Source organism: Paralichthys olivaceus, chromosome 4 (genome assembly GCF_024713975.1).
Source record: "Paralichthys olivaceus isolate ysfri-2021 chromosome 4, ASM2471397v2, whole genome shotgun sequence".
NCBI lineage: Eukaryota > Metazoa > Chordata > Actinopteri > Pleuronectiformes > Paralichthyidae > Paralichthys > Paralichthys olivaceus.
In genome coordinates this window covers 6,691,998-6,707,765 of record NC_091096.1, presented here as the reverse complement: position 1 = coordinate 6,707,765, position 15,768 = coordinate 6,691,998, and the positions used below count along the sequence as shown (strand labels likewise).

At 38.6% G+C, this 15,768-nt stretch overlaps 3 protein-coding genes and 1 long non-coding RNA gene across 4 annotated transcripts; 2 read left to right on the top strand and 2 right to left on the bottom strand.

The window, feature by feature from the left end:
- Positions 1-297: 297 nt before the first annotated feature.
- il12b2 (interleukin 12B 2) lies at positions 298-3,886 on the bottom strand. The gene is made up of 8 exons (XM_069523488.1): positions 3,637-3,886; positions 3,202-3,283; positions 2,842-3,087; positions 2,603-2,705; positions 2,265-2,455; positions 1,803-1,951; positions 1,599-1,709; positions 298-580 (listed from the first exon to the last, which is right to left on the bottom strand). The coding sequence occupies exons 1-8, from the start codon at positions 3,760-3,762 to the stop codon at positions 440-442; spliced, it is 1,149 nt and encodes a 382-aa protein (XP_069379589.1). The 5' UTR covers positions 3,763-3,886; the 3' UTR covers positions 298-439.
- On the top strand, positions 486-5,580 carry LOC138407464 (uncharacterized). The gene is made up of 4 exons (XR_011240861.1): positions 486-590; positions 2,654-2,724; positions 2,863-3,050; positions 4,725-5,580. It is a non-coding gene; the product is annotated as an uncharacterized lncRNA (long non-coding RNA).
- A 1,003-nt stretch (positions 5,581-6,583) lies between these two features.
- On the bottom strand, positions 6,584-9,735 carry LOC109636954 (transcription factor BTF3-like). The gene is made up of 6 exons (XM_020099009.2): positions 9,612-9,735; positions 8,748-8,816; positions 8,384-8,497; positions 7,403-7,604; positions 7,258-7,317; positions 6,584-6,951 (listed from the first exon to the last, which is right to left on the bottom strand). The coding sequence occupies exons 2-6, from the start codon at positions 8,814-8,816 to the stop codon at positions 6,905-6,907; spliced, it is 492 nt and encodes a 163-aa protein (XP_019954568.1). The 5' UTR covers positions 9,612-9,735; the 3' UTR covers positions 6,584-6,904.
- Positions 9,736-10,180: 445 nt separating this feature from the next.
- On the top strand, positions 10,181-15,288 carry utp15 (UTP15 small subunit processome component). Its single transcript, XM_020099227.2, has 12 exons — positions 10,181-10,378; positions 10,917-11,033; positions 11,133-11,225; positions 11,349-11,533; positions 11,977-12,155; positions 12,571-12,696; positions 12,848-12,983; positions 13,089-13,173; positions 13,717-13,872; positions 14,091-14,192; positions 14,296-14,429; positions 14,555-15,288. The coding sequence occupies exons 2-12, from the start codon at positions 10,944-10,946 to the stop codon at positions 14,844-14,846; spliced, it is 1,578 nt and encodes a 525-aa protein (XP_019954786.2). The 5' UTR covers positions 10,181-10,378; positions 10,917-10,943; the 3' UTR covers positions 14,847-15,288.
- Positions 15,289-15,768: the final 480 nt, after the last annotated feature.

Here is a 15,768-nt window from a genome sequence, read left to right as displayed (position 1 = left end):
AATTCAAACAATTTAGATGAAATTCTACATTAAATTTCTGCCAATAGTTCCCTTTCACCTAAATCTTACACACTGGACCTTTAAGTCGTTAATTCAGAAAAACAGCAGAATTTTTTAAGGAAAATTATCTTGTTAAAACAGACTGGGCAGATTTGTTTTTTGGACAATTTTTCTGAATTAACAAGATATTTAAGTCGTTAATGATAAACAGGCAACTGAGTGAAGAACAAAAGTTGATAACTTCTTCAGGTCAGAGCTTTTTGAAGTTCAAAATCTTTACCTTACCCAAGCACTCAGTTAATGCAATAACATACAACACTTTATTTGCTTCATACTCACACACGTAAGCAATTATTTGTTCATTATTCTCCACTAACTGTGGTGTGTTTGTGCGACAGAATGATCCCAGCAGCAATGTACCTTTTTATTCAACATGTTTTTAAGATGTCTTGTTCTTTTTCTTCTTCTTCTTCATCTTCTTCTTCTTCTTGCAGCGTTCCAACAATGCAGGTGGCAACTCTGGACAGCAATATTTTACTGTGTTTCTGCATTTGCACAAGTTCTCTTCCCGCGACCTCACCTGTAACAAGGTAATGACAGATTTCAAAGGGACAAGTAAACACATTAAGTTATGCATATCCTATCTTACAAACTTTTAAAAATAGTTGCTACAGATGTCTGAGTGAAGTGAAAGATTTTTATTGATGAGCTCTCAACAAATATTTAACATTTTAAACTTTAAGAGGATCTAAACTGATGATAGAATAAATGTAAAGCAAACTTACAAGTTTTATTATGTAAATTAGGTGATATACTTTAGCATAAAATGTGATATCGCTCAATCATTACAAAAACTAAAACCAGCTAAGTAGTTTAAGTTGTATATACTACTTAGAGAAACTTTACTAAAAAAATACCTCTTTAAGCTCCAGATATCAGAAGTAAAATCTGCTCATTTGACCTTTCATTTAAAAATACAGATATTTTTGAACATTAACTAAATAAAATGAATTGACTCTAGATTACATCACAGAGGAATGTATATTTTTCTGTTCAGGAAGTGTACAAATGTCGTGAGAATCATCCGAAAGAAGAAGGAACATAAAATAGGAAGGAAGTACATGCTTTTAATAGACATTCATCTTGCAGCACAGAAAACACCAAGTGACTTACACAGAAATAACAGGGACAAGTGTTACATTCTGTCAGCAGGGCCCACTGAACTGGACTCTTCTGTTGAAATGGAAATGGAAACTTCTGATGTATTTGTGGTGCACTGTCTGTGTCATTTCCTGTATGTGTGATGCTGGTTGCCAAAACCAACTTTGGGGAACAGCAGTGTTTTGTATGATGTTTTACAATAAATAATCAATATATTCATAATAAATAGTTTGAATACAGTCATAAATAAAAGATAAATAATATATGTATGGTCTTATCATCTAATATAAATCAAAACTCTATCACTGATCTTCTGGTGAGGGATGACATCCATAAACTCATTGGAGTGGACTCGATAGGAAAATGTGGATATGTGCGAACAAAGAGGGAGCAGCAGCAGCAGAGTGTAGCAGCTTCAAATAATATCAGTTGGTTACATTTTTCCAAGGAGTCCAATTGCTCCAGGTTGAGAGCACCAGCGAGTCTCTGGAGCGGACCCTCAGCTTACTGATGCTCTTCGGTATCAGGGAAGAGAAAGAGCGTCCAGTCTAAAGTACAACAGGAAACACGATGAGAAAACCAACCAAAGGACAGGCGTTAAGAGATCTCTCGACTTTGTACCAACGCAGGCTTGTGTTTACCTTCCCATCATCTTTGAACACGTATTCAATCTCGTGCTCCAGACAGAAGAAACTCTCAGGGGTGGACCAGCTGGATGGAGGATCGATGGTCACTTTCAGGTTCTGCTCCATCTCCTGACACCTGCTAATCTGGGGACTGTCGGGTTGAACTTGATAGAAGATAAAACAGAGTTTAAAAAATATATGAAACATTAAAGTCTGTCTGGAAATAACCATGAAAGAAAATACTGTGAAAGAACATTACAAATATTTATGTATTGTGCCTGAAACTCAATGTTTAAAACTGTCATAAATGTTTTTGAAAATAATTGCATATTATATGTTATACTACATTTCATTTGAATATGCATTTTACTTCATCACAAAGTTACTTTACTTTTGTCCTTTGTGAACACCTTTGCTCTGTTTATTTCAAACCTTCTATTGGATGCCTTTAGTGTGGCTCAGTTTCTTTCAGCTCACCAATGTCTCGAAGATAAAATGTCTTGGTCATCCTGAAGATGGAGAAGTTAATAATGGCCTCAGCGGTGAGTTTGAGCATGGTGCTTTCCTCGGCGTAGGGAGAGAGGGAGTGCGACAGCTCAAACTGAAATCCCCCACCCGGGATCTGATCACTGCTGCTGACCCAGTGACACAACTTCCCACCTTCAGTGCTTGAATAATGGAAGGAGTATATGAGACACTGGGTGAAATACGTCACTGAGAAGGATATGATTCTAGCTGCATCATGGTCAATCTTTATACACTATACATGCAGTAGTGTGGTCTTTCTAGTGTAAATTGTGTTTTGTGGTATTTACCAGCCATGGCCCAGTCCAAGGCGACCTGCTTTGATTCTGCTGTCTTTCCAGATGCAGCTGAAGTTACAGTGATACGACTTTGCCCAACAATTGATGCTGGTATCTATAAAGACACAATTTGAGTTAAGTTCCCTCCTCAAAACATAGAAATATTCCACCCAGACTGTCTGCACAGAGTTTAAACTGGCCTAAACTGTGACCTAATATTAGAACAGATAAGAATAATACGAGCATTTCACCTAATTCCTCTTCCTCCTCAGCCTCCAGCAGCAGGTAGGTCGATGACAACATCTCTCTTCCTCTCCAGCAGCTGTACTCTCCCAGTATGGGGGTATCCACTTCTGTCAAGCTCAGATTTTGACCGTCCTGCTGGATATTATCCTCCAAATCCTCCATCACTTCACCGTCAAACCTCCACGTGACTGCTCCGTCAGTGTTTGTGTTGCAGGTCAGTGTGACTGCGTCATTCCTTTTTGCCACAACAACTACACAAGCATGCAGACACACAGGCACATAGATCAAGATCAATAGATGTAAAACCTTTGAAGATGTAGAAAATATTATGTGTGAAAATATATGGATCCATAAATAAGACGTACAATTTTCTGGAAAGCGGTCAAGTCCATTTGCTCCTATGAAGCTAATGAGCAGAAGTCCAAATTTCCACAAAGACAGAGTCATCTGAGGGAAACAGTGACAACAAGAGGAGGAGGAGATTATTGAAAACGCATTAGTTTTATCAAAATTATATGATTAAAATCCAAACTTAGAATCCTAACATATACATGTGGGAATCATTATCATAATTATATATAATAAATATATATGATAATGGAGCAATTAAATGTTTAAGCAACAAACATTTTCGTTGACTGAAAACTTAGAGTTAAAAAAAAAGCAAAATATCAGAAAACTAGGTACTGTACTATTATTTACCATAAACAATCAAGTGACACATTAAGTAATAAAATAGAATGATGATTAATAATTAGTGGTCATATACAGCATCTAATTCTCTGGTAGTTCATTCTTACCATTTGGCTGAAATTACGCTCAAGTGATGCTGAAAAATCAAGAGCGGAGGTCCAGTTGAAGGAATCCTGCCGATTGTTTGCTCTCACTGCCCACTGAGCCTCATTTTTATATCTTGCGTACAGCATGCATCATCATCATCATCACCATCACCACAGCCCCTTTGGAGGCGAGAGAGAAACTGATCGACGGATAAGAACTTGTAGGCAGAGGCGGCGGGCAGTGCATTTCCTCTGTCCTGATTTGAATGTCAAATTTTGTAAACAGATAAACAATGAGTTTCAAACAAGGGACTGAGAGGCGGTGATAAGAAATGTAAGGTGTGGGCGTTACGTGGGGGGGTTACCATAAACCTTTATGACATATTGCTGTATAACAGTATCCGTGTACTGTCTCTGATTAACAAAACCTGAATCACTCAAGTACCCCCCCCCCCCCCCCAGACACAAACACATTCATACATTTGATCTTCTATCTTAGAAGATTTGTTCATTTTTGACGCAAATCTGATTAGTATCATAAATGTTAATTTGATCTCAAATCAAAAGAATAAAGGAGTCATATCTTTATGAACAGACACATAAATTTGAAAAATTCATTATTGATCACCCTCATCCAATAATCTTTATTTATTGTTACATCATTCTTTTATATTTTTCTCATAGACTAGCTGAAATGATTGAACGGTTATCGTTGGTTTCAAGTGATTCAGTCATTTTTAAAGTTAAATTCTAAAATGTGAATGTGAATATTTGTTGTTTAGTTTTAGATTGTTGGTCACAAAAGAACAAGCAATTTAAATAAGTAACTCTGGACTATGGAAATCTGCATGGGACATTTATTACTTTTTCTCATTCTATATGGTGATTAATGGGTTAAGAGGAACAATAATCTTACAGGAGAGAGACTGTGCATATGACATATATTAAATACACTGAAACAAGTCTGCACAGACTGTAGGTATATTGATATTGATGATATTCCCCTGATTTTTCTGACCATAAATCCTGGATTTAAATCTGAAAGATAAATCAGAATTATTCTGTCAAAAGCAAAGACTGACTGAGATCTTTTTCTTTCACTCCTTCAGAGGTTTTCCCCATCCTGCTTTCTTGGAGAGGACATGCGGTGGTCCTAAAGTTCAAGACCATGCATACATGGACACGCCTTCATACAGAAAAGAGATAAGACAGAGAATTGGACTTCCCCTCCCCATTACTCATGTCAAGATTAAGATTAAGATTAGTTTTATTTTCCTGTTGCATGCACAGTAAGTTACACACAATTCAAATTTACATTTCTCTCCCTCAGATCACACACACACACACAACACATGCATTACAGAGGGAGAGCAGGGCAGCCATTATACGGCGCCCATAGAGCAGTTGGGGGTTCGGTGCCTTGCTCAGGTGCACCTCGGCAGCTCTGGAGGCAAGCTGGCAGCTCACCAGCTACCAGTTTGCTTGCTTGGTCCAGCGGGGGACTCAAACTGGTGACCCCCTGGTTCCCAGGACGGCTCTCCCTGGACTGCGCCATCGCCCTCAAAGAACGTGTGGCCCGTACATGTGTGGGGTAATCTAGTTTTGTTTATCCAAACGTTTACTTTGAAAGAGCTAAAACTAGTCCTTTTACATCACTCAGAAAAAAACCTGTGAAAAAAGTGTTTTTCTCCTCACATATACATCACATGAGTGAAGTAGTCTGTGAGACTGTGCTGCACTTTGGTGTTGTAAAGCTTCTTTGTCCTTTAACAGTTTGTTGAGTAGATACACAATACTTTACTTTCAAAAGAATTCACCCTTTGTGTGACATGCACATTGTAATCACATTTCTGATCAAAAATTCTGCGAAACCAATAAGGTCACATGAACAGAAGTAGTTTCATTTCCTTAAAAGCCTAAATAGTTTATCTGTGTCTGTGAAAATAAATGTGAATTCTGACATGAGATCAATTTGACTCACTCAAGGTTCTTTAAAACGTTTCACCTCCCACCCGAAAGCCTACTTCAGTTTCAGAGAGAAATAACACTTCTGAAGAAAGAAAAGCAATACCACTTTCCTTCATTGCATAATTTGTTTGTCTGCTTCAGAGAAGACCAAGATGTACTTGAATAACCTCTCAGTATCTGAAGTGACTGGGTGAATGCTCACTTTATTAATAATCATTTCAGCTGTGAGATGTCCAGCTATCTCAAATGATCGATAATCACATTGACTGTGTTAGACTTCTTTTGGGCTCCTTTGAGCCCTTTCATACATCAAACCCACATCAAGCAGTTAAAATGATAAAATAACTGACGAGATAAGCAACAGATACTATCTGATATCAAGAGGGGTCAATAACTTAGTTCTGATGTATAACTCTCTAATGTACGAACATTCTGAGCTACTGTTAAAAACTTGGCGCCCTCCGAAGAGAGGACCCGCTCCTGATGTAAATATTAAGCATTTAAATACAAAGGGCCCATTCTAGGGTAAAGAAAACAACAATTCTTACAGTACTGATTAAACACCAGTTAAAGCAGCATGAGGATTATTTTATATTCAATTTGTGGCAATAGATCTTTCACCTAAATCTTACACATGGAACCTTTAACATAGAAACTACAAGGTCTTGAACCAGAAGATTTGTGAAACACTTCAGACAAATTAACTCTGGCTGACCATTCATCATTGGAGGTGTATAAAAAAGGTACCAAAGCTTAGTTTTTGCGGTTAAGGCAGATGTAATGGCTCTTCTCTTAATTTTGAAATCACCTTCTAAATTGATATTTTTTCTATAAAGAGGGGAATGTCTAGTGTTTGTTAACCTTTAGTATCATGGCACAGACAAGTTTTTAATATATCCACACAACACAGGCCTTTCATGAAGTTAACATGGATATGACTCTGAAAACAATGACAAGAACTAAGTCAATAGGTTCTTCATTGATGGTCGCGGAGAACTGGTGGATTTAATGTAATCTTTATTACATGATTTATTCCAACAATACATTTTTGATGTGTGGGGCATCACAACATCGGAGAGGCAGTGTGAGAAAGAAAAAGGTTTGCACATTCTACTGAATTTAAATATCACTTTTAATGCAGAATAATGGTCAGTAACAGCTGCCATAAAAAAGTCAATTTTACTTGATTTATCCCAATTGTCAATGTTACAATTTAAACGCATCGTTTGCTTGGAGCCACAGGGAAATAACAGAAGTGAAAATGCTGCTTAGTCAAAGTGTGATGGGTCAAGAGGAGCCTTGAAATGTGAACCGGTGTTTGTTAGTTCGCCTCATTCTTCGAAGCCTCGTCAAAGTTTTCAACAAGATCTGAAAGCCGAAACAGAAGAGTAAGGAACTGTGGAAGTCAGAAATAAGTAACAAACAATAACGACATGTTTAAATGAGACTATCATTCATTAGCATTTAGATACAACTTGAAAATATGACTATAATATATAAGGACACACATCATTAACCCTTGTTAATAATGCATACAAGACATATTAGACTTAATAAGGTCATAAATGTACCACTGTGATTAGAAATAAAAAACAAAACCTTGGTGTACCTATTATATGTTGACTGTTAATAATGGGGTCGTAATTTAATGCATGTAAGTATAAATTGGCTTACCTGGAACCTCATCATCCTCCTCCTCTTCAGCAGCAACCATGGGGGCTTTGTTTTCTCCAGCTATGAAGGGACATTCAATTACAGATTGTTGACAAAGATCAAGCAAACGTATTAATGCATGTCTACATGTCAGTAAAGAGTTTACCTGGTTTGGGAAGGGTCTCTGCTAATCTCCTGAGGCTGGTGAGACTGTCAGCTCCCATCTGGTTTAGGATTGCTGGGAGCATCTCTGTGAGCTGCTTGTTCTCAGCATGCCCTGTGATTGTGAAGGTGTTGGCAGCCAAGGAGGCCTGAACCTTTGGGTTATTGAAATGGATCACCGTCCCCTGGTTTGTGAACATATTCACCTATAATGAAATACAAGAAGAGTTTAATCGAAAGAAAAAAAGGGGAAAAAAATAGAGGAATTTGAGGTCAGTGTCACATAGGGAGACGTAAGGCTCTGACCAGGCTGAATCATTTTCAACAAGTAATTGATTTAACACATAATTCTGTTATTTTTGCTTAAGTTAACAATGCAACAGTTGATCTCCAATTATGATACAATATGTAAACAAAGAAAATACTTTTACTTATAAACTTTTTTTATCATCATGTCTTTATTATTTATGTATTAGTTTTAGCACTGGAATCTAATCTCTGTTACTGTTATAGGCCACTTCAATAATCTTATTTATTAAAGCTGCATTAAAGGTACAGTGTGTAGAATTTTGTGATATCTAGTGTTGAAATTTCATGTTGCAGCTGAACACCCTCACCTCACCCTTTCACATGAAGAATAAACTGTGGTAGCCTTTAATTGTCACAAAAACTCAAAAGGTGTTTAGTTTGTCCAGTCTGGACTATTGTGAAAAACATGGTGGCCTCCGTAGAGAGGGTCCCCCAAATGTAAATATACAGTATTTAAATGTAAAGGGCCTTTTCTGGGGTAAAGAAAATACAATTCATACAATTTGGATGAAACGAACTAGTGAAAACATCACGTGAATTATTCTACATTAAATTTCTGCCAATAGATCCCTTTCACATAAATCTTACACACTGGACCTTTAAAGTGGAGTAACCTGACCCTAAAACACCAATGTGCCTACTTGTTGCCGTGCACTTCTGTAAGAATTGGCTTTACCTCCTCAATGCCAGAGATGTTGTTGACTCCTAGTTTCTTGAGGGAGAACTGCAGTTTCTTGTCGTCTGCTGTAGCTGTTCTGTGCACCACCTTCTTCTTTCTACGGGCCGACCCCTAGAGCACAACATAGAGCTTCAATAAATGAACCCTAATTCTACTCGTTTTATTTTCTTTATTTGACAGCCACATGTGTATGTTTAAGTATGCATGGATGTATATATATATATATATATATATATATATATATATGCATGTGTGTGAATAAGTGTCATCTATGTGGATGTCTGTATAAGTGTGTATAAATGTGTGGGTGTATAAACAGAGGGGTTCATGTATTTTATGTTATTTGTCAGCATGTACTCACCTTGCCGCCTATGCGGACCTGCGCCTGCAGTTTGGCGAGTTTCTCCTGGTTCATTATGGACTCCTTCATCTGTAACAGCACATGATCAAATTTAATAAATGCGTTTATTAATGCATTTATAAATAAAAATATAATTATCAGTGGACTAGGCAGAAAAACATGTTCCAATGCTCAGACTTAAAATGACATCACAATTCTGACAATATAGAAATTAGTCAAAATACTTACAAAACACCTGTTCTATTATCACAGACTCTGATCTACATGCACACTAATTTAACATAACATGTGATTATGAGGGTGGAAATTTCATAGTCCAATATGCAAAGTGACATGTTGCGGGAAAATAAGGGTTTGTGATTAAATGGAAGTGTCAAAAATTCCCCAGAAACCCTCCTGGTGGAGGTTTTACTTCGATCTAACGAGTATGCACAGCTGCCAGGGCTCCCAAAAATAGCTGCTCACATTTTCAGCCTCAAATGAATCGGACAGAAGTGCTCAGCTAAAGTTGGTGGCTAAGTTAAGCTCACAGCGTTTCCTAAGAAGAGGAGCTGATAAAGTCCCCATGTGGTTTCATAATGAGAAGCTGATGGTTGAACTGTCAACTTCCAAAACAGGGAAATGTAGCTGTAAATCCCGGGTGTGTGAGATTATGTCACTTCACTGCCGGCTGGCTAACTAGCTAGCAAGGCATGCTAACCAGCTAACACAGGCCTCTTGCATTGTATGCTAACGTTCAGATGTGATTGCAGTTTTCCTCCCACTTCCACACACACGGTGACACCGGGGACTCTTCTTCCTTCTCTCAGTGGGAATCAAACCTGTGTGATGAGACGCGGAAAGGCCACAGGGCCGTGAACTAACCTGTGAGAGTGTAAACACGCGGGTTCCACCGCCGACAGACGTTCGGAGAAAGGAGCGAGGACCGGAAGTGACGCGCAATGATCAACTTTTGCCGGGAGCGCGCACAGTTTTTTTTTCAAAATTTGTGCTCAAACTTTAATGTGATCTTATTTTTTAATCGGATGTTTTCATAAGATAAAAAAAACACAATTTTCTAATGTCAAATACACACTTTCATGTTTTTGATGTTGAAAAGTTAAACCAAAAATATGTCATACATTTGATTTAAAGAAGTGAAATCGGACACTTCTGAAAAAGAAGATTTTGTATTTGTATTTTTATATTGATGCCAAATAATTTCACTAGCAACTTAAAGTAATAAATCAGAAATAAAGAAATCTTAAACTAAACAATAAAATACTTAACAATGCCAGATTCCTCTCTGTTTTTTTCTTCATAAAATGTAATGATACCACTCTTTTAGAATAAAATCATATGGATCATTTATGTATGTTTTTGAAAAGTAAATATGCTGCGTAATTCTGTTATTATAATTGATTTAAGTAATAAAATAAAATGAATTTTTGTTTATTGTGAAAAGGTATATAACGGAAGCGGCCGCATGGAAAGTGTCATGGCGTCCTCCTGTGCACCGAGAGGCAACGTGACCACTCGTTAAAATGAGAAACTTTTCGTTTAGATTCACCTTCAGTTTAGGTTTCATCTGATTTCAACACTTCTTCCTCAAAGAAACAAGTTTTCACTCCTGGATATTTTTTCGGTCGAAGGTGAGAATCGTCAAAATCGGGTTTAGTGGATGATGCTAACCGGCTAAAGCCCAGTTAGCTAACGAAGTTGTGCTGCGCTGAACACGTTGCGTCAGTTACCTCCGTGTCATGAGCTTCTTTTGTTTTCAAACTAGGTTCCTCACGAGTAATTCTAATCACCAAGAAACGTACCCTGACTGACTGTATGTGTGTGTGTGTGTTATTAGACCTTTAAACCAAATCTATAACTTGAATGAAGGATTAATTAGTCTCGAATCACTGAGCTTGTTAGCTTAGCCTTCACTGCACTCGTTCTTCTGATGTCGACTTCTTCTTCTTCACGTGTTCAAATGTATATTGGCGAAAGTGTTTATTCCCCAATCAAGTTCACCGCCTTTATTTCCCCTATAAATAAATCTGGGTCTTTATGGCTTAATACCGTAAGTTGCAATGATGTCATGTGTCTCACTTTATAAGACAACTCCCGCCGGTAGATACGTGGTTAACTATCCCAGATGTCAAATATTTCCATTGTTAATGTTTTTCTGAATCTTCGCAGACACTGTTTATTCTGATAAGCACAGAAATGGCTTCATTTAAACCTACGAAAATCCAAGTCTATCCCAAACTTGGGGAGAAAGTCACACAAGACACACTCTACTGGAAAAACTACAAAGTGAGTCTCTATTCTTTGCTTTTTTATGTTTTGCGTAAAAATGTCATGCAGATTTCTTTCTCGATCTTAACTTGGCATCGTTGTCTTCTCCTCCCACAGGCTCCGGTCCAGATAAAAGAATTTGGAGCGGTCACAAACATAGACGTCTCCCCCGAGGCTCCACATAACTTTGCTGTGACAGCGTTCACGAGAGTATGTTGTTTTTTACTTGTATGAATTCTTATTAGTTTTGCTCACAGTTCACTTAATGTTGGCTACAGTCAGTCTTTAATCAATCTGAGATTTAGTTTCATTTCTACAATATTTTCTCCTCAGATCCATATTTACGGGGCGTTCTCCCAGGAGCCTGTGAAGACGTATACACGCTTCAAAGACACTGCTTACTGTGGGAGGTTCAGGTCCGACGGTCAGCTACTCGTGGCGGGATGTGAGGACTCTGTGGTCCGGCTGTTTGATGTCAATGGCCGGGTGGCACTCAGGATGTTTAAAGGGCACACAAAGTAGGTATTCACTGTGTCACAGTCCGATAGTGTTTTAGTCTAACTTCTACAGCATACAATGGATTTGTTCACATTTTCAATCTAAATCTAGAACTGGTCCCTGACTGTTTAAAAAGTCTACAGTTTGCATTTGTGTCTTGATATCAGCACATACATTACTTCATTATATTGTGTAGAAACCAAAGTACATGTCTCAGATCTCCATCTCTACAGTGGCTGCTTCGTAAAAAGGACACATCATATGTTTGGCTATCTGATTGTATAACCTGTAATTTAGTGTGAGGTAAAGGCGTTGTTGAGTGATGATATCTTGAGTGATCCATCGTCTGAATTTTGTGATGAGCTCAAGAATTCTGACAACATTCGAGACGGTCACTGACTAAAGATTTCTACATGAAATATGAAACAGGTTTTTAGTTTTTTCTCATTTTATTTCTGTTCAGGGCCGTACATGTAACAGACTTCACTTCAGATCGCTACCAGATCCTCACTGGGTCTGACGACTACACCTGTCGACTTTGGGACATGCCGAACACCACAGAGCTCAGCACCTACCAAGAACACACAGATTACATCCGCTGTGGAGTCACCAGCAAGCTCAACAGAGATCTCTTTATTACTGGTGAGATGGAAGCTATTTTTAAAATATGAGCAAATTAAGGAAGTAAAGTTACTGCATTTATTTGCATCACAGTTGGTACCTTCCAGAATTATCCAGTAGCATTTGAATAGATCCACTATGTGATGTCATCTGGCTTTCATAACCGGTTCAACCAGAATCGAATTAACTTATCTTTTATTCCTACCAACTTTAAATGTTAGCAGCTCTACATGCCACAGGATTTCTACCTTTTACAAATATTCTAACAACAAACTAATATGTAGAGAAACATCTTACACAACTAGTCAAATTTGATAATTAATATACAAAGTTAGCAGTAAATGCATTAAAATGATCCTCTGCAGATAAGGTGTGTATGAGGATGCAAGAGTTTGCTCTGTCTTTGTGAGACTGAAAATTATTCTTTTTATCAAAGGATCATATGACCACACACTGAAGGTATTTGATGCCAGAATGGATAAGAGTGTGATGACCATGGACCACGGCCACCCAGTGGAGAGTCTCCTCCTCTATCCCTCTGAGGGTCTCCTCGTCTCTGCAGGTATTCAGCAGTGTAATCTTCACATTCACTGCATCCAGTAAACACACCCTCCTGTTATCAGGCCCATACACACTCAAACACAAGTACTACATTATATTCATTAATTTACAATCAGGATATTTGACGAAATCCTTCCTGTTACTCTCATCAGGTGGGCGCTATGTGAAAATTTGGGATCTTCTAAAAGGAGGTCAGCCTCTGGTCTCCCTGAAGAACCATCACAAAACTGTCACCTGTTTGTGTCTCAGCAGCAATGGGCAGAGACTGCTGTCAGGGTCTCTGGACAGGTATGGGGCTTGTGTATTTAAGTTGTGGAAATCACAGCAGTTCCAAACTTCATATGTATTTTTATTTGAATCTTGTCTAATGCAGAACCTCTGTTTGTTTTTCAGGCACGTGAAGGTGTACAGCACAACCAACTATAAAGTGGTTCACAACTTTGACTATGCTGCCTCCATCCTCAGTCTGGCTTTAGCTGTAAGAAATTACACTCAACCCTTTATTAGTTTTCATGTTTAAAGATTAATTAAATGTAGAAACGTGCTCTCTAATAGGTGAATAAATACAATACAGACAGATGCATATATTTGTGGTGCACGTCTCAGAAGAAGCTGCTCTCTGAGACCAGGTCTCGGAGTTCAAAGTAATAGATCCAATATCTGCTGCAGCCAACAGAAATATCCAGTATTGCCAGAGATGTAGATCGAAAAGAGATGAAACAGTAGATCCTCTCCACGTGGTGTTGGTATTAGGGTGCAGGGTTACGAGAACACAGCGTGAAACAGATAGTGACCTGACGAGGCACTTTTTACTTTGAGTGCTTTTGTGCTCCCCTTTGTCTAAAATCACCATCACAGTCGCTGATTTGTTGTAAAAATTCCCTTGATAAGGAAATGCTGGCTGATAATGCGTTGACCATCAATCACTGTATTAAATTGACTTTGTTGGGCCTCATAGAAATGGGTGAAAAAAATATAGTTTTGATAGTAAAACTGTGAATGTCTTCATCTTTCTTCACAGCCAGATGATGAGTCCATTGTCGTGGGTATGACCAACGGTATTCTGAGTATGAAACACCGAAAGAATCCTGAAGAGTCGAAAGAAATCTCTGGTCAACAGAGGCGACGGCCATCATATCGAGTTTTTGTGAAGGGGAAGAACTATGTCCCTAAACAGGTACATTTACATGCAGATGTTGTCGTTAACAGTCTGAGACATGATGTGGTCTGTTGAGTTGTTTTTCCTCAAGAGGTGCATAGAGTGACCAGTAAGGACAAGGTCCTGATTACTGAAGCCTTTATTTCTACACACTGATGTATTTATACTTAAGGCTTATGAACTCATTTTCTCTCTAACTACTGTTGATTCATTTCTGGTTCTCCTTCTTTTTCTAGGATGATTATCTCGTCAGTAAGCCAGTGAAACAGCATTTGGCCAAATACGACAAGCAGCTGAAGAAATTTAATGTATCTCAGGCTTTGGATAGAGCCCTGGAGGTATACAATTCATGTGTTTATAACCTTTATCAACAATGTTAGTTTGTTTCATGTTGAGATTGTCTTTTTCACTATTTATAAGTATATTCAATTGTATTTTTAGACATGGATAAGATTCAGAAAACCAGAGGTCACAGTCGCTGTTATAAAGGAGCTGGATCGAAGAGGAACGTTGAAGAACGCTCTGGCAGGAAGGGATGAACAGGGTCTCTCTCAGTTGCTTAACTTCCTCATAGGGTAAGATGCTTTACCAAGGGGTGACATAATGTGTTATGGGATGCACTGAAATGTTTTAGCTTGCAATTGCTGATCAAATATTTACAAATGTTTGAATACATGAGCTTTTTCTGCTTCTTTTGCAGGAACTTGGTTGACTCCAGATTTGCTCCTGTGCTCGTGACGGCGGCTGAGATGATCTTGGACATCTATCAGTCAGTAATCGGTCAGTCGCCAGTCGTGGACCGACAGCTGATACGTCTGCAGGACCTGATTGAGAGGGAGATTGATTACCAGCAGGAACTGCTGGAGGTGCTGGGCATGTTGGACACAATGTTCGCCTCTTCCCTTCCAAGGAAGCAAGTGCCCTGCTCTGCTGTCAGCAGGTCTAACGGTTTGGTTCAGGGTGAAGCACGACCACAGCTTCCGGCCACCTGAGACCTGGAGGGAAAAAAACTGGGTTAGAGAACCATCACAACCCTGAAACATCTTTTTGAACTGTCAGACACAAATGAACATGTCAGGCTACATGTCAATCAGAAACATTTTCATACAGGTTTTAAGAGACTGATCAAACCCATGGTTTCACTCTGGTGTTTTAACTCGACTGAAAACACAACAGACAAAGATAGCATGTTTCCGCCGAAAGGAAGAACGTGGATTTAAAGCAAGATGTTGCTTTAATTGGAAGTCTCGTAATTACACTTTCAAATGTAAATGTGTGTGTGTGTGTGTGTGTGTGCATATGTATATGTATGCACACTTGTGCGTTTGAAAGATTTGACTGTGAATGTCTGCTTTGAGTTTTCATAATATTTGGTGTTGACAAATGTTTTATAAGCGGATAAAAATAAATCTTTGTAATAGTGAAAATGACAAATCAGAATTGTGTTAAACAATTGGCTTGCCTCACTTTGTTACATTTCCACTGATGATAATTATTTAAACAGAAACACGTGACTTTAAAGTATTTTAATTATTTAGAACAGTGCCTCTTGTGATAATACTCAGATCACAGTTCACAGCCCTGTGGAGGTCATTTTGTAGGTCTCTGGCAGTGCTCCTCCTGTTCCTCCTCAGACAAATGAGCAGATACAGGTCCTGCTGCTTGGTTGATGCGCATCTACAGCCCTGTCCTCCTCCCTGCTCTTGAGACTGTGCTGGGGGACACAGCAAACCTTGCTACTGCACGTATGGTTTTGCCTTCCTGGAGGAGCTGGATGCTACATGTGCAACCTCATTGGGCTGCAGGTTCAGCCTCATGCTACCAGTAGTGACAAGGACACTAGCAGAACAGAAAATTAGAGAAGCGTAAAGAAGGATAAGGAGAGAGCAGCTGTCTGTTTCCACCACATATAAA